This window comes from Nicotiana attenuata, unplaced genomic scaffold (assembly GCF_001879085.1).
Source record: "Nicotiana attenuata strain UT unplaced genomic scaffold, NIATTr2, whole genome shotgun sequence".
NCBI lineage: Eukaryota > Viridiplantae > Streptophyta > Magnoliopsida > Solanales > Solanaceae > Nicotiana > Nicotiana attenuata.
Window position 1 is genome coordinate 47,675 of NW_017670328.1, and position 26,124 is coordinate 73,798.

Here is a 26,124-nt window from a genome sequence, read left to right on the forward strand (position 1 = left end):
AAACATTTAGAGTCAATTAACAGTAAAGAAACAAAAGATCTTTAAAGAAAAATCACTGACAAACTCAGTATCACTCCAGATCTACAAAGATCTGGACAGATTGATGTCTAAAAGATTAGGGTTTTGAGGAAAAGGGGTGGGGTAAAGAGAATCTGGTTTTGAACCAATGATTCGAACCATAAAACTCAAGATAATAGCACTCACAAACGGAGGTGACCATAGGCAGACTCTTAAAGAGTCTCAAACAAGATCTGGGCTAGATCTCTTTGAGATCTCTTTCATGAGATAGCAAAATCGAACAACCAGAAGAAGTATGAGACCAGTAGAGGTCTGAAACAACCATGGAATTCCATGGAACAAGTAAGAATCGAAGGGATTTGGGATAGGTTTAGGTGGCGGCGATTAGGGTTCGGGTTGGTCTCATACAGAACCGGAGAAGAGGGGATTCAAGGGTGGCTGGTGTGTGAAGAATTATTAGGGTTTGGGCCGGGTAGAAGTCTTTAGGGTTTGGGATGGGTAGATTTGGGCTTGGTTTTTAATTGAATTGGATTGGGGGGGATCCGATTTTGGATATAAATTAGGGGCTATTTGTTAAATACCCATTTTTACTAAATAAAATAATTTAAAAATAGCTAATTAAGTGATAAAAAATAATTTTCATTCATGAAGGTGATTTAAAATAATTGTTTAATATTATAAAAATATAAAAAGCTATTTTTTTGTACAGAGAACGTAGTTAGATGTAGGGGCTATTTTTGCAAAATATTCAATTAAAGTCTTAAAAATGCAAATATAATTATAAAAAAATGCAATTAAAATATTTGAACACTCATATGAACATAAATGATGAATTTAGATGATTAAATCATTATAAAATAATATGAGGGATAGTTTTGAACATTATGTGATTAAGAAATGCAGAAATAAATGAATTTAGGGCCTTTAAAAATTATAGAAAAATTGTAAAAATACGTGTGCATGTTTGTAAATGCATGTACAATATTTTGAAAGTGTGTATGCATATTTTAAAATATATGAGGAAAAAATTGGGTATCAACACAGTGTTCACAGCTTCAGTGCAAAAGGTTTTAGGAAGTCCAATAGCAATTAACATGGTTCTTGTTATATCTTCTAAAGTTCTATTTTTTTTCTTTCTATAACACCATTTTGTTGTGGTGTTCTAGGTGTAGAGAAATAATGATCTATACCATTACCTGAACATAACTCAAGAAAATTAACATTTTTCAATTCAGTTCCATGGTCAGATCTAATGCTAGTTACATGACTATCCATTTTTCTTTCTAGTTTCTACATAAAATTCACAAACGTTTCGTTTTTAGTTGCCAGAAATATAGTCCAAGAAAACTTAGAATACTCATCAACAATTACAAACACGTACCTCTTTTCACCTCAACTTTAAACCCTCAATGGTCTACATAAGTTCATGTGAAACAATCCCAGAGGTCGAGAAGTACTTACCATTTTCTTTTATTTGAATGATGATCTGACTTGTTTATCTTTAGCACACGCATCACACACTTTATCTTCCTTGAATTTTGATTGGGAAAACCAAGCACCAGGTCCTTGGAGATCAGCTTGTTCAATATAGAAAAACTAACATGTCCCAGCCTCTTGTGCCATAGAAAGGAATCATTATCCAGTGCACTAAGACATGATAGTTCACTTTCAGGAGAAGACATAATGTCAGATTTATAAATATTTTTGTGTCTATTTCCCTTGAGAACCAGGTTTCCAGAGCTTTTATTTGTAGCCATACAGTTTTTAGAAGTAAAGAGGACTTCGTTCCCTTTGTCACACCTTTGGGAAACACTCAACAGGTTGTGTTTCAAACCTTTAACATAATACACATTTTCAATAGTATGAGAGTAGGACTTACCAACCTGACCTGTGGCGATTATATTTCCTTTTTTGTCATTGCCAAACCCCACACTCCATCCTTGGTAGGCTCTCGGTGAGAGAAAATTATCTTTGTTTCCAATCATGTGGCGGGAGCAAGCATTCTTTATATACCACCAATTCTTGCTTCATCTCACTTTAACCTGCAAAAACATTCAGGGGTTATCTTTAGGAACCCAGACAAGCTTGGGTCCCTTTCTTTGAGTAAAAAGATGAATCACGTTCTTCTTAGCCCATCCTGATAGATTTTCATTTTTCAGTGAAGAACCAAGTTTCATCACTTTCCTTTTCTCAACATATGCAATATTTTTTAGGCCTGCTTGAATTCTAGTTCTGGGTGTTTCTTTAAGGTGTCCATTATTACACAGTGAGTGCATAGGTGATTATCAGGAATGTCGACATACTTGGTATGAAGATTGTATGTAATTTTAGCCTTAGTATGTCCTAGACACTTTTTGTTGTTACTGTGGTTTCATGCATTTTAAATGTTATTAGGGAAGACCTGGTCCATTTTAAGTTCTTTTCCAGATTTTCTTGAAGCATCCTAACCTTTTCAGATTCAACTAGAAGATTTTTATTATCTTCATTTAGTTCACTTTATAATTTCTCAGGAATATCTATGGCTAGGTCTTTACCCTTATTTGGAGCATTGAGCAATTTATTGTTCTCAGTTTCTAAGGCAGCATTTTCATATTCCAAAGCAAGGATCTGGTCCTTGAGATCAACCGCAAAGACTTAAAGGTTTTCTCTACTTATTTTCTGATCTTTGTGTTCAAACCTAAGTGATGTATAGTCATTCATGAACTGTTCATTTTTATCAGAAACCTTTTGATATGCATCAATCAAGACACCAGACAATGAGATTAATTTCTTTTTAGAGTAGGTATGTATTTTGTCTTTGATGTCTTAAAAACTTACCTCGGGTTCTTCTTCCTCATCAACATCAGAGTCTGAATTTCCCACTAATGCAAGGAGATCTTCAGGTTCTGAATCACGGTCTTCCATGGCCATCAGTGATTGATCCTCTTTGTCACTTACATCGTCAGACTCATCAGTTGAAGATGATATCATGGCAGCCATAGCTCTTTTTACAGTTTTGTCCATAGCCTTATTCGTCATCCTCCATCCAAAAATCCGATCTCTTTTCTGTTGTTTTCCCTTTTCAGGATTGTTCCTTTTCCACTCAGTTTGCAATACTAGACAGTCTTTGATGAAGCGATCTTTCTTCCCACACTTGTAGCATCCATCTGTGTTGTTTTTCTCTATAGTCTTGGGTTTGGATGAGCTACCTTTCTTCATAAATCCACCTTTCCTTATTGCTCGCTGGAAACGTCTAGTAAGCAATGCCATATCATCATTTTCAATGTCCTGCTTTTGAGTGGTCTTGAGAACCAACTTCTTAGTCTTGCGAGGTTCATCAGATTGTCGATCTAGACGATCATGATTGAGTTTTAACGCATACATCTCTGGATTACCAATGAGATCATCAAGAGTCATTGTGTTCGAATTTCTTGCTTCCGTAATTAAACTGATCTTGCTATCCTATGAGGAGGCAGTATGTGTAGTGTTTTCCTCACAATTTTGTTTCGAGAGATAACTTCTCCTAGAGATATCAATTCATTGATAATCGATGTGAGCCTTGTCTGCATATCCAGTATAGTTCCCCCCTCTTTCATCTTAAACAGTTCACATTGTCTAGTTAGCATATCAATCTTTGACTGTTTCACTTGAGACGTACCTTCATGAGCACACTGCAGGGAATCCCATATAGATTTTGCATCTCTGCATGCTGAGATCCTATTGTATTCATCTGGACCAATACCACATATCAGAACTTCTTCGCTTTAGCATTCTTTTGAACTCCTTTGACATCCTCTTCTGAATATTTTTCTCTTGGCGTTGGTCCAGTGGGGATACCTTTGTCATCAACCAGCATAGGAGTCTTTGGTCCCTTTTCAACAATATCCTAAAGCTCCAGGTCTTCTCCTTCCAAGAAATCACGTATACATTCCTTCCACCAGCCGTAGTATTTTCATTAAACAGTGGTGGCTTGACAGTTGATTGTCCTTCTTGAGCATCGGGTGGTGCAGCCATTGTAGATCCTTTCAAGGTGTTAGCTTTTTTTAAATGAACCTGCTCTGCTACCAATTGTTATTTTATGATACACCTAGACACAAGAAGGATAATTGAACTGTGCCTTACCCGATTTTTGCAATTTCAAGAACTTGATTCTTTGAACTATGCACACACACAAACAAAAATAATTGCAATAATTTAACCAACACAAAGATTTTTTACGTGAAAAACCTCCTTGCTCAAGGGAGTAAAAATCACGACCTACCCAGTACGATTTTCCTCAAAACTACACTAAACTTCAAAGAGCAGTTTTAGGTTAAAACTCTATAACCAAGGGGACTAACTCAAGTACCATAACTCCTACAATCAACTCAATTGTAGCAACCCCTTCCCAAACTAACTCTAGTCTAGGAAGCTAACAAAAACTCAAAGTTTCTGCACTAACCTATTGATTACACTTCCCAAAAGCAAATAGATTAAAATTCAGAACACCTTGACTCAACCTAACAACTAAAAAAACTTAAACATCTTCGTAGGAATAACTAAAAAACCTCAAACATCTTCGTAGGAATTGGTTCTTCAGTTGATCAACTTTAGTCTCCAGAAGTATCTTCTTGTTGTGATTGCTATTGCCAGAAGTAATTCGATGTGATTTCTCTCAATAGCAGTTGTCTTGAACTGTGACAAAAAGTCTCCTTTAGTTGCAAAGTTGGCCAAAACTCTTCTTCAATTAATGTTCCAAAACCTAGAATATTCCGATTAAGGAAAATCTCTCTTATTTTGTTTGGTTTCTTCTTCAACCTTCTCTGTCCACGCAAGTTTTTCCCATAATTACAAAATTCTTTTTGACCACAAACTCCTCCAATTTACCTATTCCTTTTAGGGCACGGGTAGGACTTTCAGAGTAATTGAACTTGCGCAAATATTCTGCAATTCGTGTCTAATCAGTCTTCTACGAACCTAGTTCATTTGTCATTTGCATCTCTCATCTGCATCCCAGCATAGTAGCATATCAACCTCGAACATGAAACCTAGTTCTCTGCACCTACTCCGGTCCAACCTTGACCCTCGACACCCGACGCTTCGACCTCTCGACCCTGCACCTACTCACCCCGTCAACCATAGTGTTTGCTCTTGGGATAATATTTTTTGCTTACAAGTCATGTAAGATCACTTATTTCTAGGAAAACATTTTCCAGGAAAATGTGTTCCTTCATGCCAAGCACACCCTTAGATTGATATTTTGAGTCTTTTACTATGCAACAGCCTATCACAGCCAGCAACTGTGTTATTTGTTTTGTTTAATTTCAGGAAGATATCTTTTCAGACCAATGAGAAGGTCTAACTCAGATTGATATGTGAAGGAACACAAATAATGACTACAAACTATCATGTTTTGGTGTGTAAAGATCCAGCTGAACAACAATAATTACCTTTACATGAAGTTGACTTCCATACTTCCTTGTCCCATTGAAGATATTAAGTATGGCCTGTGTATTGCATTGATTCACGACAAAAAATTGTAGAAAAAAGAAAACTCAAAGATGTTTTAGTAGAATTTGGTGATTTGAGTAGAAAGTAAAAATAAACTAAAATTGGTGGCAAAGAAATACGACCGAAAGCTGAGAAGAAATTATGTAGATTTTTTACTTCTGTAGGAAGAGCTTTTTTGTGGAAAAATGAAGGAAAAAGAACTTGATAAAGCACTACATATTATCATTTTTTTAAGCAGTGAAGTGCACTACATGTTATCATGAAGGAGATAAAGAAAAGGACATACAAATGATATCTGTAGCACTATCTAATCAGTGGTCTTTGATATTGAGGAAGAAGGAACAGAAAAAATGTGTCCTATCTGATATGAAATTAGGGGATCCGTCATCCGAGGAATGTGAGGAACAGTTCCCATGGCTGGCTGCCTCTCTCTATAAGATGCCCAAGTTACTAAATAAAGCCCAGCTATAATGAGAAGTCCTCCTAAAATGCTGCAATCACAAAGCGTGGGGATATCTTAGACTTGAGGCTAACGACGAACAACTAGAAATGGACTATAAGGAAAAGATCATATGAGCGGCACAAATGTTCAGCAAGTGGAATATTGCATAGTTTCACAAGATACAATCTCCAAAAGAAAGCAAGTCAATAAAGGAAACGTGGCAATTTTATTTCGCATCACCCTCACACCATTTTGGTCCTCAATGTGCCAAAACGACTATAAAACAAAGAAATGAGAACATAAGACAGATATAAAACTGGATTTTATATACATCAGAGCACTTACCTTCCCAGATAAATAGGGCTCCCGAGAAAAATGCTAGATAAAATTGCTGAAGCAGCAGGCTGAAGCGGATTGTATAAAGCAACTAAAGCAGGGCCAAGAATCTTATTGCACCATGTCATAAGTCCATAGTTCAGGGCAGATGCAACAATCCCCTGAAAAACACCAACCATTGTGAAGAAACTATTTTCATTTCACCTAACTAAAAACATTGTCAGCCTACATACTAACCATATGGTATGAGATGTTATAGACAGATGAATGAGAATCCACTGTGCAACATTAAAAACTATCTTTAACAAATGATGCATTGACGATTGCAAAATGAAAGAGCAACACAGGGGAAGGAAGTATGAAGAGCATTGATGTGTCAACTGTTTAGGTGCATGCTAAATCATCTTGGTACTGGTGATCGGCTAGAACTGGTGTTTTTAGAATTAGGAGTGGAAAAAGCAAATAAGCAACAAGGTCCATGGGGCTTGAAGCAAAAAGTGAGAAGTGAAGCACATAATTTACGAGAAATTTAAAAATATCAAACATCTATGATTTTAATACAATAAAATAAAATTGCAATTAAAATATCAAATTTAGTATCCACCATACAGTAATCCTGATATTAATCTAAGAACTCAAAGTTGAGATCCAAATAAGGGACTGATCCTTGTTGGAGTCCTTTGTGCACCATTATTTGAAGCACAAATTTCTCTAAAGCGCATGGCTTCACCCCTGAAGCAATAACTCCTCGTTTCGCATCACTCATCACTTTAAGCAACAAAGCGATGACTTCCAATGATACTGGCTAGAATACCTCAAGGCGCCCCATTTTACTGTGAATGTGAGAGGAAGATCAACGGAGTGGGTTGGGAACCTTGAGGTCTCAAGTTTAAATCCCAACGGAGGCAAAAAACACTAGGTAATTTCTTCCCATCTGTCCAACCCTTGTTGGATAGAGTTACCTAGTACCTGTTGCTGGTAGGAGGTAACAGGTATCCCGTGGAATTAGTCGAGGCACATGCAAGCTGGCCCGAACACCACGGTTATCAAAAAAATATGTTCATAATAAGAAGTTTCATTTAAACAGAAAGTGTATAAAAGGGTCTTCCATACTCCCATAATTAGCATATTTCAAATCTTATAAAAAGAAGCACTACAAGTCAGACATGAAGAGGATACTAAAGAGAATCTTACAGCATAGCACACAGCGAAAACTTCAGATTTTGTCAAATACCAGTCTGTTGAGCCATTGGTCATAAAGAATGATGTCCCTATCATCAATAGAACGCCAAAAAAGTATGAATATGCTGTCAATGATAAGCCTGCAGGGTATTTTGCCAAAAGTGGAGCCTGCAAAAATTTCATAAACCACTCAACTCTGCATACATTTCATAACAATACAAACAGATACACTGACAAACTCAAGGATTTTCCAGAACATTTCAAGCTAGCCCAAGATCTAAAGCGTCAATGATATCTAAGAAGGAACTGTATGTACCAATCCTGACTGGAGGCCATGCTACAAACAAAATCAGATTGTTTCTATGGATTATTTAACAAAAGTAATCAGTATGTTTGTTTTTTTGGACTATTGTGTGTGGATATCAGTCTTTTCAAAAATTGATTCTGTTAACTGGAATTTGTATCTGGTTATTGTTCAATAAAGTCATCTTTCTAAATCAATTATAAAAGGTGTCCAATATAAGCCGGATGGATGCAAATTAATCTACTTCAGATGAATAGCAATTGATAGATAAAAGTTCACAAGAGCAGAAAACAACTATGAGAAAAAAATATCAATGAAACTGAAAGTGATAACTTTTAACATGAAAATGGTAAAGTGATAAATTTTAGGTAGCAATATTTTTCTTTTCAAAGACTGAACATTAAACTTTTTTATCAGGCTTTAATCAATTGTAAACATCCACCCAACCCCAATTTAAAAAATTTCAAAGACACCCCCTGCAAATGCTAGTGCATCACAGGCCACTCAACCAAAGCATGCCAAAATCACCTTCATTAGCATGTTATTAGAGAAGGAGGTCCATCGTGAAAGATCCTATATACAATGGAAGATCGGGGGTTAACTTTTTCAACCGATGCCTAGACATATATATTTTATATATGTGCATAGCCTTTCAGTTTAATCTTTAGGAACGGCCTCTGCTATTTATTCCAATCAAGTAGATCTGAATTAGCAATTGAAATGATTATCTAGTTACCTGAATAGCTAAATATGCTGCCATGCACATACAGTTTCCTATTAAGCATAAGACGCCGAGGTGCCAATTATCAAATCCCAGCTCCAGAAAACTAGACATTAGCCATCCAGAAGGCTCGGGTTGACCCTTAGCACTTATCTCAATGTGGGCTGTGAAGTCTGATGTGCCGTCTCCAAACACCACTGGACCACGGAATACAGCCATTAAAATCGCCCCCGACACACAAACAACGGTACCTCCAACCTTTCCCTGACCTTCCACAGTAAGAAGCTTCACTGTTTCTGTGCTGCATAAATAACACATACGAATAATGTTGAGCAGGTCAACATTTGCAACAGATAAGTTATGTGACAATACCAGAAATGCACAAATTGAAGACAAATAACAGGTAAAGAAAGGAAGCCATTATATGGACAAGAGACCGAGACTAGAAAAAGAAAGAACCACTACCACTAGCCAGGGATTGTGGCTTCCATTTATGAACTTGCTGTTTTAAATGATAGATAGATCAATGTTCTAAGTAAATAGCACCAATAGAAATACAGAAGGTTACTTCATTAGCACTCTCCTATGACATATGAACTGTAAAAGCCACTGATGCATAGTTGTTCTTCTCATAGTACCCCTAAATGATAAGCAGTTGTATATTTAAGTTTCTTTGAGGAGAACGTAATTAATTTATAGAGAGCTAGCTTCCTTGTTTTTAAAGCAGTTAAGGCAGTAGGGTTCAGCATTCCCATCAACAAAATTATCTAAACCATTCCCTATCTGAGATTCTGAAGTCTCTAACATCCATTCCTCACTAAACATTTATGCATAATCAAAATGCTCCTGAACTATACGACGTTTAACTTCACTGCCGTATATTTGTGATATAATCAAGCAATGAATGGAGCATAACGATGTCGTTTTGGGGCTATGCCTTTGCTGACCACTACTCCAATGGAGCTTGCTTGAGGATTCAATCCTCTTGAGTAAATTAGATGCTTCTTTGATTCCATAACTGAAGGTATTTGGTTCCTTTTATCATATGACATATTAAAATCAAGTTTGTCTCTAATTCAAATCTTCTTCTACTCCTATCTATTTTTATCTTGTGTCTGTGTTTCTTCAAGCTATCACTTCTCTATGTCTCATCTATATTATGCCATCTTTTATCCTCTCTGCAGGAGTGTTTCTGCAATTTAATTTCTTAGAAGGTCCAACTCTCCAAGATAGTGACTGAAATTTATCTCGGTGTTTTATGATATTTGGAGGATAAAGATTCTTGAATTTACTGTAATTATTCTCGCTCTATGCACAAAAATAAAGTACTTGTGAATTGTGATTGCTCCAAGCCTCCAATTTAAAGCAACAAAACAATTTTGGTATTAAGAATCCAACATTTGATACTTGATAACACTATGATCTTTCACAACTCACAAAGTTAAGCAACACAACATAACTTATCAAAAAAAGTTGAGCAACACAAGATTCACTCAACACCCAGGACATGCAAGAATTGTGAGTGATGGAAACAAAGAAACAAAATAGAGAGAGGATGTTTACTGACCCCATGAGCACAGCAAATATGAACGTAAAGACTGGTATTGCAGGTTGCAAAGCAGCAGCATAAGTCGGATTCGTGTAGCCAAGACCGATAAGGAACAAAAGTTGGTTACCAAAAATACTGTCTCAGTGCCAAAAGAGAAAAAAGGCATTTTCAGGACTAGGCTTTAATTGAGTGTAACAAAACTAAGGAAATTAACAAAACAAATCCAAACATACACGCTTAGCACATCAAAACTTACCCAGTTAAACCTAGAATGAAGAATGACAGTAGAAGCTGTTTATTCAAAGGAGGCCTCGACCTCCTATACATAGAGAAACATAACAAATTTGTTAGTGATGCTATTATAATTGCAGATATCATAATTAACCTTTCGAAAGAGCTTATACAAAAGAATATGTGTGTGTGTGTCTATATAGATAAAACAAAGGATATCTGATGAAAGAATGAGAGGGAAAACTTGTTATGTTTGTCAAGTGAACTGCCATACAGTGATGTAGTAACAGACTGAAAACGTACAACATACTATAAGCAGCAAGACCCTCAGTTTGAACTACTATACGCACTCGTCAATAGTAATGCTCTCTTTTTTTTGGACCAACCCAACCCACACATCATCATTAGAAAGATAAACCTCTGATTCTAATGTATCTAGTTAGCCTAACTATTAGTCTATTACGAGGTTTCACACTTTAATCTCCAATCGGGGAACAGCAATATTTTATTTTATTTTCATTTTTGGTCTTTGCTTCAATTATTGTGGACTGACAAGTAGTTAATAAGACAAATATTTCAATCAACACTTACTCATATAACAATTGGGGTCGTCTATACGAACTCTCTCTGTCCATTTCACTCTATTCGAGCCCATTTCCTTCCAATACTGGAAAACAATTTGATTCTTCAAAAAGGAAATAAGGATTCTCTAAAACTTAAGGTTCTCTAAATGTCCTATTTATTCCTATATTGCCAGTAACATAAAATAATTAACAAACTAAAAGAATTCTTGGCAAACATTTAACTTAATGTATGTGTAACAACAATAACTAAGCCTTGATTTCAAATAGTTGTTTTAGCCTATATGGACCCTATACTTTCATTATGTTCTATTCTTAGTAAAATCCCATCGATTCCACGAAAATGTAAATTCTTTACGGTAATTTCTTGTGTTTTAGGTCTACATTGTCCCATTTTAGAACATTCAATTATTATATTTCGAGGTCTATGGTCAAGAAAACCTTCTCTCAAGATGTAGCTACTTTCAAACTTTGTCAAATGTGGTCATTTCTAATCTTGTCCAATTTATGTAACCACACCTCCATCTCAACATCTATATTTCTCCGACATAAATCATGGATATGTTAGGCCTTAGAGATTCAAACTTGCCTTTTACATTGTTCAGCCCCTTGTTATCGTATAACACTCTTTTAACACTCCTCCATTTTCACCCTCGTACTTCAATTTTATGCATCACATCTTCATCTATCATGTCATTCTCTTGAGAAACTAGACCTTCTTATATAAATTGTCTGCATTTAGACACCCTAATGCCATCGAATCTTACTTCACTTTGTTCTTCCCAGAGTGTTAAATTTACTGTCATATTATGTCTTATTATTACTAAATCCTAAAACTCTTATTCCCTAGAGTGCTTCTCCTTGACTTAATAGCTTTTGGTTGACTTGTACTAAATTCGTCAATTAACAATATATCATTTGTAGATAGTATGTATCGTGAAACTTCATCTTGTATATAATTGGTAACTCAACTGGGTTAGCAAATAGGACATCAAGGCAAATTCCCAATGTAACCCATAGTTATGGCCTTGTAGGAAGAGTTATTAGTATCTCCTACTATTTACACTTGTGACTACTCCCTCGTATATGTCCATTGTGGATTTATATATTTGATATGCATTCCTTTCCTTTCTTCACAAGTATCCACCAAGGATGTTCTTTTAACAAAGCAAAGGGAACCCACTAAGGACTTTTCTTAGTAATCTAACATATATTTTCTCTAGGTCAATAAATGTCATGAGGAGATCCTTCTTCCTCTCCCTATACTTCATTCATCTCTTCAGGAAAGAAATAGTTTCTATTAATTAGATCCAAAAAGCATAAAATTCAATTGGTTCTGTGTAACTGTTATATAGCCATTAAGTCTATGATCTATCATCTTTTTCTGATATTCCATTGCATTACTCATAAGTTTAATACCATGATACTTCGAACAACTTTGAATATAATCTATGTGTGTATATGTATTTGCTTGTGTCTCTGTGTGTATATTTGTATGTGTGTGTGCATATGTGTGTGTGTAACACACACATATTGGAGCTAAGGTAGTCTTTCTCAGTACATTAGGGCGTAGGCATCCTTTCAATCCTTCATAATTCATATAATGTTGCATAGTTTGATCAGTCATATTGCTCCAACCCCTTCAAAGTTCCAAAACTCTATAAGGATACAATATGCACCATATAATTTTCCAACCCTTGCAATTTGTATTGAGCAATTGATCAAGTAGCCCCTCCATCCACTTTTATCTCAAACTTATTTGGAGTCGTGCTTAATTGTATATAGGGTGAAAAGTAGCATGGAAGGGCAAAAAACAAATTAACAATAACCACTTTAACCAAGGTTGACTAACCAAACTTCAACAACAAGAAAATAGTTGTTTTTCGAATAAAAAAAAATAGCTCTTACCACAAATCTTTATGATGCAATGTGGCATTATTTTGGGTGGAACTTCTAAGGGGTAGTTCACAACTATCTCATAAACACACAATAGCCGATATTCCAGCATCAAGTAGTTTCATAGGTCCAGACTAACCTACTCTTTTTATAAGGTAAATTTTATTAACAGTGAAAAAATCTCCAATATTACAAGCAGTATACCAAAAGGTAGAGAATCTATCACTTTATAAAATAAAAAAGGGCAGAGAATCTACAATATGGTTCTCCATAAAAAGTCACAAATAGCTTGTTTGGCCAAGCTTCTTGGAAGCCAAAAGTACTTTTTTGAATTAAAAAAATATTTATTTTAGAGTATTGAAGTGTTTGACCAAGCTTTTTGGAAAAAGTTAAGTGTTTTTGAGTAATACCAGAAGTTGGTTTTCATAAACTAAAAACAGCAGTTTTTTCCCCGAAGTACTTTTGGAACCTTGGCCAAGCACAAGTTGCTGCTCTTCTATTGGCAAAAGTTATTTTCAAATTGATTAGCTAAACACAAACTACTACTCTCCAAAAGTACTTTTCCGGAAAATACTTTGGACAAAAAAACACTTTTCAAAATAAGCAGATTTTGAGAGCTTGGCCAAACAGGCTATAAGTCTTTTATAAAAAAGAAGTAGAAGGTTTTTCCTCTAATATACAAGATTATTTCCTCACCCCTCGAAGGGTCTGACAATTCTTTCCTTGCATGGATCCACATAAGTGTTAATGGAGCCATATCCGATGCCCAGCCTCTTCTCCTCCCTATAAAGGAGTAGTTGAATAATGCCTCTTTCACTATGTCTGTCATTGTCCGTTGTAGTCCGAACCATTTCAAAATATCCCACGCATTGCAAGAGTTGGTGATCCATGTCTCTGCCCCAACTTTAGCACATAAAACAGGAGTTAACGTATTACTTAAATTTTCAGCTCATAAGATCACTCCCCTTGATGCCAGCCATGTAAAGAAGCGTATTTCCTTAGCGCCCTAGGAATTCAAGTCGATAAGTGGGAGAAGCCCGAGTACTTCCTTACCAAATGGTAGTAAGACTTAATCATGAACAATCCATATCTCCCCTCTCCCACTACTATATATTTTGGCCAGCATGTCGTGTTGTGCTTGTAGACCATTTCAAGAATACTTGAAATTCAGCAACCTACCAGTCCTAGGTTCCTTTTAAACATTAGGTTCCAGTGAATCCCATTTACTCCTCTCTTAGGATTTGTTGTACTATTATCTCCTTTTGCGTTTTTCTGTCGTACTACCTATGATCTCAAAAACTGAATCTGTTTCCATAATCTTGAAATGGTGGGTTGACATTGAACTCCTTCATAGTATTGCTTCAAAGTTCAGACTTAAAATGGATTTGTAATGTTTTTAGTCCTCCAACCCTCTTCCTCGGTCCCATATTTTTCTGTTATAACCTCCCTCCAGAAAAGTGTGCTCCTTAATCTTGAACCTCCTTATCCACTTTCCTAATAAAGCATGGTGGAAACAAGGCAAACTTTCACCCCAAGGCCTCCCTAGCTCTTTGGGGCTGTGATGATCTCCCAACTTACTAAATGGAACTTCCCATCTCCATTTGTTGAGTCCCATATGAACTTCCAATGGAGTCTTTCCAATTCTCCGGGAAGCTAGCTGGTGCCCGTGGTACTGAAAGAGTATGTGAGAGTGCTAAAAAGTGCGATTTTAATTAACACTTCCTTCCACCTTTTGAAAAGTATTTGTTCTACCAATCAAACCAGCTACTTTCCATGATCACTGGGTTCCATGTTGCTTGGTCTTTATTGGAAGCGCCCAACGGTAAACCAAGGTAAACTACTTCCACATTGAATTCCAAAAAGAAGCCAATGAAGACTTGGCAAATTGATTCTGATGGTGGTGCTGAGACAGGTTCGAATGTCATGAAAGTACGGGTTTGTGTTAATGTTGGTATTCTCCCCGCTGGTGTATGCTAGAGGGTGCCTATCTCCTGTTGTTTGACCACAAACAAAAGACTTAAAAAAAACAGAATCCTACACATAAAGGAGCAATTATCACTATCGAATATTTTCCGAGTTGTGTTTGGTAAGCTTATAAGCTGGTCAAACTAGCCGATAAACATCTTTTGGCTTATCTACGCGTTTGGTAAATGTTAGTTTAATCAAGATTTTACTACTTTATCCTTAATATTCTTTTTAATCTCAAAATACCCAAAACAAAATCCCTAACTGCCTCCCCAATCCATATACATCATTCCTCTTTTTCGCAAATATCTACTAAATTTATAATTTTTTTGAGAGGTTGAAGGGTATTTGAGCCAATTTAACGAAAGAATAGCTTCTCAGCACCTTTTTTACCAAACATATCAATTGTTTGTTATCAGTTTCACTATTTCTATCAAAATACGCAACTGCTTATTTATAAAATTAGTTGCAGTATTTAAAAGTGCTAAATCAACGTTATACTTATCAGCTATTTACAACAAGCTAACCCAAACGGGCTTGAGCCAGTAGAAATCGCAAAATTTCATGCTTTATATTTACATCAGTTCAATTTTTAATCTACCAAGAGGCTGAATGTAACTAGATCTATGCTTACCGTTTGCAAACAAGAGAGACTACACTATTTGGATGGCAGAATTAAGAGAAACAATGAAAAGGGGATATAGGGAAAGAGATAAAAAGGAACTAACTTTTCACGGAAATAGGCGAATGGGGCAAGAATAGAAATAGCAAGAAGGTCTCTGTACAAACAGAAGACAATTTCATTCATGCCCACATTTAGAGCCACCTTTGTAATCACATGGTACCCAGCATTGAACAGTTGTACCATAGCCATTGTACCATGGGCTTTCCATATCTCACCCCCATTTCCTACTGCAACTGCTGCCATTTTGTTCATCTCATCCACTCCACAGCCACCCCCCCCCCCCCCTATATAGAGTAATACTGGGTAGGTGGTGATGGGGTAGGTGTATCTTAACTATAAAGACTAAAAGAATACGGCAATAGGACAAAAGGAGAGGACTTGTTGCAGGAATTTCACGTTGTTCTACTGAGTTTGTGTCTTTTGGGTTTTTTGGTCACAAAACACTGAGGAAGTTTGGACCAAATTTTGGAATATCTTTCTCACATACACACGTGCGTGTTTTCTCCTTATATGTCACTTGTCCAGCATGTGTCCACAACTATATGGGATAAGGCATAATTTTCTTCTATTTCCTTTTGTTGGGAGAACGAGTAATACAAACCACGGCTCGGGTGTTCCATACTGAAAAATCACACCAAATAGAAATCGAACCAAACTTATTTGATAAAATTTTCTTTTGGTTTTATATGATTTTGGTATTAAATTTGAAAGGATAAAAGGTAAAATTTATCCCTGGACTGGACTGGTCTATATATGTACTCCATTAATAGCTGGAGTCAATCGTGCCCTTGTCATTACAATTTGTTGTCAGTTGTCACGTGTCCAAATATTAACAGAAAAATGGCCAAATTTACCCATAAACTATACGAAATGGTCTATATATGTCGTGCGTTAGTCCATGCCTGAAGCCCACAAAATTCACATGCTTTATATGTACATCAAACAATTCAATTGTCTTCCGACAGAGGATCTTTGACGAGTTTTTCCTATTTTCTAAGTCTTACTATCTTAGTGATAGAGTTATCGAGTACTTGTGCGGGTCAGGGCGGACCTAGAGCATAGAATACGGGTTCTCAGGAACTCAGTAACTTTTACGTAGGCCTGTATTTATATTAAGAAATTCACTAAATATTTGTAAATATCTAACTGTGAACCCAATTATTATTGTTTATTAATCTAAAATTACAATAGTGCAGGTAGTACCTATGTTGGATGCCGCAAGCTAGCCAAACACCACCATTATTTTTAACAAAAAATATCTATCTACAAAGTGATTGAATGCAACTAAATCTGTGTTTTCTTTGTGCACAGATAGAGAGACTACACTACTTGGATGGCAGAATTACGAGAAACAATGAAAAAGAGATATAGGGAAAGAGATAAAGGAACTAACTTTTCACGGAAATAGGCGATGGGGGCAAGAATAGAAATAGCAAGAAGGTCCCGGTACAAACAGAAGACGATTTCATTCATGCCCACATTGAGAGCCACTTTTGTAATCACATGGTAACCACCATAGACAAGCTGTACCAAAGACATTGCAGCATGCGCTTTCCATATCTCGCCTCCATTTCCTACTGCCATCTTGTACATTTCATCCACACTACACACCCACCCACCCCTTATATATATAGAGTCAACAAAGTGTAATAATGGGGGAGTAGGTGATTCTTGATTATTATAGAGATTTTAAATAAAAGATATATGAGAAAGGGAGTTGACCTGTTTCAAGAACCTCACGTTTTTGTGTTTTCTTGGACTGTGTTGGTTTTTTGGTCACAAGAAACTGAGAAAGCTTTGGACAGGATTCTGGAGTTGATCTTTCTGACGAATTTGAGGTTTAAGCTTTCCCACATAAACGGTCTGTGTCTTCTCCTTTTCTGAAAGTAAAATGACTAAAAATGGCAAATTAATTGATGGAGTTTTAAAGAGTTACTTTTTCTAATTTTTATGAAAATTCTAAAACGAGTGTCACTTATCTACTGGAGTAGTACGAGTAATATCATTATTTTTGTTTTTTTAAATTTAGTACCTGTATTGGGTTCTGATTAGTTCAATTTCGCATAGCATAAAATTCATTAAAAGAAATAGCACTCATTATTAAAATCAGAACTCAAACGCGAGGAGATTTAGCATGAAACGATCATATATATCTTACCAAACTATCATTACGGTGTATGTCAACCTATAACAACTCTCCTTTATCTGCTGAGAATCAATTACACTTTGTGAAACTCGCATACTCGAGTCTTTGTGACACAAAGATAACAAATTTAATGCCAGTATTGTTTCCTAACAATAAAAGAAGTAATGAAGAATATGAATAAAAAATTGAAGGAAAAAAAAAGTGTCAAAAATACAAATATTAGATGTACTTTTGATACAAAAATCATGATGTATTACATATTACACTTTTGACTCATATTGCAATATCATATTCCCAAAATTGTTCTTATCTGATCAGGTGGATGTCTAGCCAGTGACTTTGGATCTGGGTAGCCATTCTCAGGGTCCATGATGGCCTTGTAAATAAGCTCGTAGGCTTCAGCAAGTGACCTAGCTACCTGAACACTAGTTTCTGATCGCAATCTTGGAACTTGCATCTGCTCAAATTCAGGAATGGCGGTGTCACTGCCCAAAATGAGCCCAAAGAAAGCCTTCAAACTCTCAGCAACAGACACCGGAGCTGTATCCTCTTCTTCTGCTAACGCTTGCCTAGCTATGGAGTTACCAGATTCATTAATTTCTAATGACTTGCGGAAGTGTGACATCTTATTCAATAAACCACATCTTCTTAGAATAGCATCGACTTCTTTTTCCACAAGAGCATTTATGTGATTGTCTATCATCACTCCGAGCTTCTTCACATAGCCACTTGCAACTTCATGTCCTAAAAGTGGTTGCTGAATGGCACATAAGCAGTTGATGAGGAAAATTTTGGCCGGAGTTTCACTGGTCTGCAAAAACAAAACAGTAAGTTAACACTAGTGATAGTAGGATAACTGCACCATCTCATATAATATCACTATATTATAACATGCACCATGTCATATAAGATCACTATATTATAACACCATATCAATCGATAGTTTACTCATGATCGCGAACATGGAATAAACGCAAAATCAACATTTCAATCAATCATCTAATACATAGATCCATGGTGATCTATGCACCTAGTATAAGGTGGCCCAGCAAATATCTCTGAAAAATAGTATCGTTTGAGTAAAATATCCCAAATCCAACCAAACACAGCTTGGAAAGTGTCAGATGGTAGGATTCTTCCATTTCTTGTAGTTTCTCTTTCTTTTTTGCTTTCTTACCTTTTATTTGGGGAGAGGGAAGGGGCACGAAATTTCACAAGCCAAGGTTACAACACAAAAGGCCTAATTGGACTTTGGGACTCAAGCGGAAACAAGACCATAAATACCTGTGGTAGAGATGCTGAATTGTTGCCATCCAAAAGAGCTTCCACAGATGACCTGCGGTGTTGACTTGGATCAGAAGTAATTCTATTCCTTCTCAAAGAGTGTGTGGCACCTTTTGACTTGTGCGCCTCTGCTGCTTGCTCACACATCTGCATGGAAGATAAGAGAGTAAACATAGAGAAGCATAATAAAATTGATTTGATTATACTGCAGTAAAATCAGCAATGATGCCATTTTCAGCCTTTCTCATTCTCACGTCAAGAAGCTCAAATCAAACAATCTTAAAATTCTGAAATGTCACTCAAACAGGAGAATGGAATCAATAATGCATTCTAGTTTATACGATCAAAATAGTTGATGCACTCTAGTTTTCCATATAAACAAACAAATTAAATTTCCCATTCCTTTCTACTTTAAACACAGCTAATAACCAGAGATAATCTGTACTAGTAATATGGTCTTGCAATTTCGTAACAAACCAGTACCCCAGCGAAGGATTGAGTTACAAACTTCAAGAGAAACAGATAGACTGCACAAGAAAAACAAGAATAGTGCTAATAAGAGAACAACAACAACAACCCAGTGTAAATCCACAATTGGGGTCTGGGGAGGGGATGTACACAGCCTTACCCCTACCCTGGAAAGGCAGAGAGAGACTATTTCCGATAGACCCTTGGCTAAAGAAGATAGGAGAAGCATCGATAGCAAGTAATAGCAAGACAATATATTTAGAAAACTAAATCGAAGATAGTAATAGAGAATAAGAAAGAAGTACTGATAACAAGTAATAGCAAGACAATATATTTAGAAAACTAAATCCAAGATAGCAATAGAGAATATGAAAGAAGTACTACTAGCAAATTAAGGAAGTACTGACGGCAAGTAATAACAGAACAAGATATGCGATAATAGCAAACTAAGGATAAAAAGGGTACCATACTAACACTAATACTATCGAACTAACAAAGACAAAGGGAAACGCACGACTACCTACTAACCTTCTATCCTAATACTCAACCTCTACACCCTTCTATCCAGGGTAATTCCTCGGTTAGCTCAAGCTGCGCCGCCATGTCCCACCTGATCACCTCTCCCCAAGGCTTCTTTGGCCTACCTCTACCCTTCCTCTTACCCCCCAAGGCCAACCTCTCACACCTCTTGACTGGGGCATCTGTGCTTCTCCTTTTAACATGCCCGAACCATCTCACCCTTGCCTCTAATAAGAGAACATGTTCATTTTTTTATCAACATCAGACGATGTTGACATGCATTTAACATGATTTGATATTTGGTATTTACCCTGATGGAAAGGCAAGTCCATCACATGTGAATAAGTTTTCTTTGTTTCGCCAATTTTTTGTTAAAAGTTATTTATCTTTATTTTAAGAAAATCAATGTCCTTCCCATAAAATAAAAAGAAATCATAAACAACCTATGTCAATTGTTAGAAGTCACGACTCACATCATAGTCATTTTAAATGGTACCTTATATTTCACAGGTACCTATGGGTATCTTAGGACATTTGAACCTCATGTTGCAATAAATTAGTCCTGCATAGCTGGAGTTAAATTAATATAATCTAGATGATTCATGCTAATAGTTCAACAACAAATTGTTAAGAGTTAAATTCTTGTATCCAGATATCTATGAATCTTTTTCATGGGTTCTCTGCTCTACTGCACACAACAAAATAGGATTTCTTTTGGGTCAGACGGAACAACTTGCCAACCATGTTTTGACTAATCTACTCAGAGACCGGAAACAGGGATAAGCCCAAACTAATGCTACCGAATTCAAGCAAAGCTGATTCTCCAGTACTCTAGCAATCCCCTAAGGTCACAGTTGGCCTGTATGACTCAAGGTCTTCCATTAGAAAAATGCTAAAAAATTGTTGGAACAAGACCAAGATGTATCATCAACATGTGTCTAGGTGCTTAAGCATATATAATTGAGTTTGAAGAATAACAACCTTTGCTCATTCAAAGATAAATATGTAATTAACAATATATCACTATCTTTTCGGAAGGACCAAGCATTTCTTGAGAGAAGTTGAGACTCGCATTCAATTGTATAATGAAAAGTCCTAAACGAGTAACACTTAAAAGAAGGCACATAGGAAATTCCAGATTAGGGCTGAAGTGTGAGCTTGGATAGCAGAACCCTTCCGTGTCTTTCCTATTAAGTGCACCAACCGAATTAAGAGGGTATGCAATTTTTACTTATTTAACACAACGGATGCAAAGATACGTGGTGACAGAAGAATTTACAAGATAAGAAATGTCGCGTTTGCAAGAAGGTTCAAGTAGTAAACATTGATGATTAAATTAGAGAACGTAGCTAGAGATGGTTTAGTCATGTTCAGCGTCGACCTCCAGATGCACCAGTCCGTAGGTGTGAAACCATGGTGAATGAAGGTGTTAAAAGAGGACAAGGTAGACTTAAAATCACATGGAAGGAAGTTGTTTCGAAAGAACTACATATGTGGATCCATGCAGACTTAGCAAAAGATAGGGCACAATGGAACAAGCAGATCTATATAGGCGATACATATTAGTTGAGAATATGGTTCTAGATGTTAGCACTTTTGCCGTAGGTTCTATGATTTTTAGGAGTGGTTTAGCCTTTCAGAGATTTTATATGTTTAGAAAATATAGAGCTTCTAATATTTTTATTTGTATTTACATAATATTGGCATGAGATGAGCTTAAGTGGAGTCACATGGTCAGTGAGGATTCATATAGCCGATCCCGACTTGTTTGGGACTGAGGCTCTGCTATTGTTGAAACACAAAAATCAGGAACTAATACATAAGTAGCAATCATTTATTTAAAGTAACTTGATGGACACTAACCTGAATAATAGGATCTAGCAGAGCAGATATAGCTGGATCAAAGTCAGGCTTCTTTCCAGATGCAGGGAACATCATGCTATCATGTGTTTGAATAATTTCAAGCAGCACTGAAACCCCTTCCCTTAAAGCTGGTGGTGGAGAAAGATCAACAGCGACCAATGGAGGATACCTCAAAAGCTTCTCGCCCCGACTCTTTAGTATGTCAAAAAATGTTTTTTGGGCTGCGTCCTTGAGCACCAGTAAGGTATTACATAGAGATGTTTCTTCCCCCAGCAAATCCGATATCTGCATTGGAAAAAGAGTTGACTGCAAGGATAATTTAAAAAGGAGGGTGCAAGAAGATTGGATCGCTAGCAATAGATTTCAACTCACTGTGTATAAATAGAACTCCAGTGTATTACTAAGCTTGTAAGAAATTATAAGATTAGGTTGAGAGTGCAAAACTTGTTCCACTCTAACTTTAAAAGGGCGGCAAACTCCTTCAAAAATCCTGTCTAGAACAAAAGTCAAATCGGTTTCTGTCTTTCCAGACTCACTATCTACGCCTTTGGGGTATTTATGACTAGTTGATCTAGTATCTGATGCATCAGGGTCAAGCAATGCAAGGACAAGCTCTCTTTCAGACGCCAATGCCTGTCATGAAGCAAAAACATGTACAAGATCAGATGCAGCAAGTCAATGCGCAGAAGACCCTTTTTTGTTTCATAACAGGAACAACTTAAACACTATGATAAATCTATCACCTGATGCAACCATCCCAGCATGTCACCGACGTATCTTAAAGGATCGTGAGCATGCACTTCAATTGGCCTGGGAAGTCCACCAGGTCCTCCACGTGTAAGAGCACTTATAAATCTCCTAAACAATGCATTGTGCCTCATGTTTGCCACCTAATATTTCAGGATTTCATGAATATGAAATGTAGACAACATTGCAAAGTTGCTAAATAATCATTATAGCTCTTAGTTAAGATAAGTTACCTCTTCCGCACAGTATTTAAAAAGTACTGGTCTTTCTTTGAGACACCTGACTGCTGTTTTCAGAAGTTCTCCGACTTCAGGGTTATCAACATCACCAAGTCTCCTACACTCTGTCTGAACCCACCTAGCAGGAAAACCAGCATAATGTCAACATAGTGGAAGGCTCAGATGACTGTTTATTGGTTAAACACTTCTAAATTTTAAGTATCCATATAAGAAATTCTTTTTGATAATGTAGTATAAGAAATTAGACCGATCATACGACCTACTAATAGTAGAAAGGATGACCAATTTGAAATAATTCAAGAAAACCAGACATCAATCACTGAGACAACACAGAGGCACACATAAACAAAATAGAGCACAAATTTACAAAAAACTGAATTTGTAACCATGCCTGAGTATTGTTGGAAGAGGCTTAGAATAGATGGTAATACAAGGAGCAGATTGACAAAGGTAGATTATACAAGAAACAAATTGTTCACCAAAAGATGGGTGTCTGAATACCCTGCCACACAATATACATTTTACCAGATAGCTATAGTGTTTTGATGTTCCAGACATCAGCACAAAAGGTACATCTTTTCAGTAGGCACTTAAATGAGAGGATATTGTGAATCTGGAGTATGACATACGAAATGTCCGAATTTCAAGAGTCCATTGAGCCAGAGAAGAGTAACCTGCAAAGGCGTTCATATGCTCCTTCTTGATACATGGCCATCATATCCATGAGCTCCAAACCAGCACGCTGCCAAGAGTATTTGAGTCAATTAAGCAAAAATAAATAAAATTTTGTCCTGGCCCTGTATCGAATTTTAACATCTCGAAAAAATTTAGGCTATGATTTCTTTTATATAAGTCAAAGAGTTTCATTAATAAACACCAAGTAGGTGTTGCAAAGTACAAGATGTGCGTGTAACCCTGCTTGAGTCATATAGTCTATCATTAGGAAAATATAGTTGAAACTATGGCTGTCCAACGGGACGGGCCGGCCCGTCCCGTCCCGCGTCCCGTCCCGGTCCCGTCCCGTCCCGTCCCGCTTCAAGTTAAATGGGAGTCCCGTCCCGCGTCCCGCCGTCCCGTCCACGTTTTCGTTTTTTTTTTTTTTTTAAAACATTCCCGTTGGGCCTAAACGGCCTTAAATCGGTCAAAAATAGCCCGTTGTCCAACGGTCCTAAACAGCCCCTACACCCCCCAAAACACCCCTAACCCCCCCTCCCCCCCAAACTTTTAACTATAACCCCTAAGTTTCTTAAATTACACTTTGGCCCTATTTTCTACTATAAATACCCCCCATTCTTCTTCATTTTTTCCCACAAAAAATCAATCTTCTCTCTCAAATCTCTTACATTCTAATATTCTATCTATATTCTATATTATTCTCTCAATTTTGTTACTATCACTATCAAGTATCAAGTATCAACTATCAAGTGTCAAGTGATATCTTTCAAGTTTCAACTTTCAAGTATTTGGGCAAATTTTTTGGAGCAACTTTCAAGCTTCAAATTAATTCGTCAAGTATTTGGAGCAATATTTCGGGCAATTTCTTCAAGTTTCAATATTTAATCACGGTGCACTCGTTCCATCTCCTAATTTTAATATATAATTTTTGCGTATCATTTTAGTGCTTAATTTTTGTGTTTACTTTACGTGTTATATTTTCGTATTTCATTTGTGTGTTTAATATTTGTGTTAGCTTTTTTAATTTAGTTTCGTATTTAAATTATGGCACCTAAAAATGTATTTGGTATTTTTAAAAAAAGTAGTAAAAAAAGTAGTAAAGGTGAAAGTAGTAGTAATCCTAATCCTAACCCTTCTCCTAGACCCCCTAGAGTTAGAAAGCATATTGATGAAATGACTCATGTTGATGAAACTTCATTTACTCAAACCCCCACATTTTATGATGTTCATGTCGGAGAACAATTAGATCATGAAACTTTACAAAGACAATTTGGCAATGATATTTTTTTTGAGGATGAAGAAAATGAGGATGAAGAAAATGAGGAAGAAGAATTAGATGAAACACCCACTAGTCCCGCAACACAAGCTCCAACTCAGAGTCAATCTCAGTCTGGAGCTTTACCCCCTGTACCCCCTGTAAGGGGTAAGCCTAAGGTTGAACGTCCCAAAACATCACTTGTATGAAAATTTTTTAAACATGATAAAGTCAATCATCGTGCTATCTGTGAAAAATGTAAGCAACAATTTGCACACTCAGTAAGTGGTGGGACGGGGGGTTTAACTAGACACTTAAGAAGTGCTCCAAAGATTTATGGATACAAGCTAACATAGAAGCCGGAAAAATTATAGATCCTACCATCAGTTCTGGCACTCCTAGTGGATCTGGTTCTAATCAAATTCAACAACAATTTGACCCCGCTTCTGGTCATGTTTTACGCAAATATAACAAAGATAGAGATCGTGAGAACTTAGCAAAAATGGTGGCTGTCTGTGGCTTACCTTTTACTTTTCCTTCTCACCCTGCTTTTGTGCATTATATACAAGAAACTTATAACCCTGCTTTTCAAGGTTTTCCTAAGACCACGGTTAGAAATGATGTTTTTAAATTTCAAACTGAATATCTTCAGTATATTCGTTGTGTATTTTTTCACTTGGATTGTAAAGTGTCTATCACATCTGATATAGGTCGTAGTCCTAATGGTTGTGATTATTTAACTGTTACATGTCATTGGGTTGATCATCACTAGAGATTTCCGTCTTATTCAGAGATTGGATTAATTCAGAAAGAAGAAATCTTGGTTTTGAAAAACTAACCACTAGGGAAGAAGAAGAATACAATGAGATACTTACACTGGGAGCGATGACGGCATGGAGCTCATGGAACATCAATCAACATTGCCAATTCCAGTAGAATGTCCAAGAGATATTATTGATAAGTTACAAAAAAGCTATATAGGAGCTTACAAATATCAGTATGATAATTTGTAATTGGCTAGTGGCTACTAAGAGGCCTAGTTCAAACAGAACCCTTCCTAGAACGTGGCTGCGTAGAATAGGTGCTCTTCAAAAGAATTATATTTGTATTTGAGATTTGAAAGTTCTATTAATAAAATAAAAGGCTCTAAGCGATGAATTATTTTTATGAATTGTCTTAGTTACTTAATAGTTAATACTTTGAAATTATATTAAATAAATTATAACTCTATTATAAATTTATATTTACTAGATTATTTCATTACAAATCTTTTGTTTTAATATTTTACAATTCTTTACTTAGTTTTCTAATTTTCTTTTTAACATACTAACATAGTAACATTTAAGTTTATTAAATAAGTCAAAAATCTAGCCGTTGCAAACTTTAAAAACATAGTAATTTTCAAAAAACTAGACGTTTTTTTATTAAAAAAAGTACACTTAAGGCCCACGAACCCGTCCCGTCCCATCCCATTTGTTAGCGGGACGGGATGGGACGACCGTTTCGTCCCGTTTGTCCCGTCCCGTTTCGTCCCGTCCCGCCACCGTCC

At 36.4% G+C, this 26,124-nt stretch overlaps 2 protein-coding genes across 4 annotated transcripts in view; both read right to left on the bottom strand.

Moving 5' to 3' along the window:
- Positions 1-5,678: 5,678 nt before the first annotated feature.
- On the bottom strand, positions 5,679-17,234 carry LOC109237930 (WAT1-related protein At4g19185-like). Of its 3 annotated transcripts, none has more exons than XM_019404324.1 (7): positions 16,773-17,234; positions 10,278-10,340; positions 10,040-10,156; positions 8,488-8,773; positions 7,460-7,615; positions 6,275-6,426; positions 5,679-5,978 (listed from the first exon to the last, which is right to left on the bottom strand). In XM_019404324.1, exons 1-7 carry the CDS (start codon positions 16,970-16,972, stop codon positions 5,795-5,797), a joined length of 1,158 nt encoding a protein of 385 aa, XP_019259869.1. In that variant the 5' UTR covers positions 16,973-17,234; the 3' UTR covers positions 5,679-5,794. The 3 variants fall into 3 exon arrangements, with proteins under 3 accessions (XP_019259869.1, XP_019259868.1, XP_019259870.1); XM_019404323.1 differs by lacking the exon at positions 16,773-17,234 and adding an exon at positions 15,423-15,842 and having other exon boundaries at positions 5,689-5,978; XM_019404325.1 differs by lacking the exon at positions 16,773-17,234 and adding an exon at positions 15,423-15,841 and having other exon boundaries at positions 5,689-5,978; positions 8,488-8,768.
- Positions 17,235-17,555: 321 nt separating this feature from the next.
- LOC109237931 (conserved oligomeric Golgi complex subunit 6) overlaps positions 17,556-26,124 on the bottom strand; it is an 11,272-nt gene continuing 2,703 nt past the window's right edge. The window contains exons 5-11 of the mRNA XM_019404326.1: positions 23,320-23,387; positions 22,640-22,763; positions 22,403-22,549; positions 22,032-22,292; positions 21,660-21,944; positions 18,810-18,956; positions 17,556-18,336 (exon numbers count right to left, since the gene is read on the bottom strand). Of these exons, the coding sequence (XP_019259871.1) occupies positions 17,812-18,336; positions 18,810-18,956; positions 21,660-21,944; positions 22,032-22,292; positions 22,403-22,549; positions 22,640-22,763; positions 23,320-23,387 (1,557 nt within the window). The 3' untranslated portion in view covers positions 17,556-17,811. The remainder of the gene's footprint in view (positions 18,337-18,809; positions 18,957-21,659; positions 21,945-22,031; positions 22,293-22,402; positions 22,550-22,639; positions 22,764-23,319; positions 23,388-26,124) is intronic.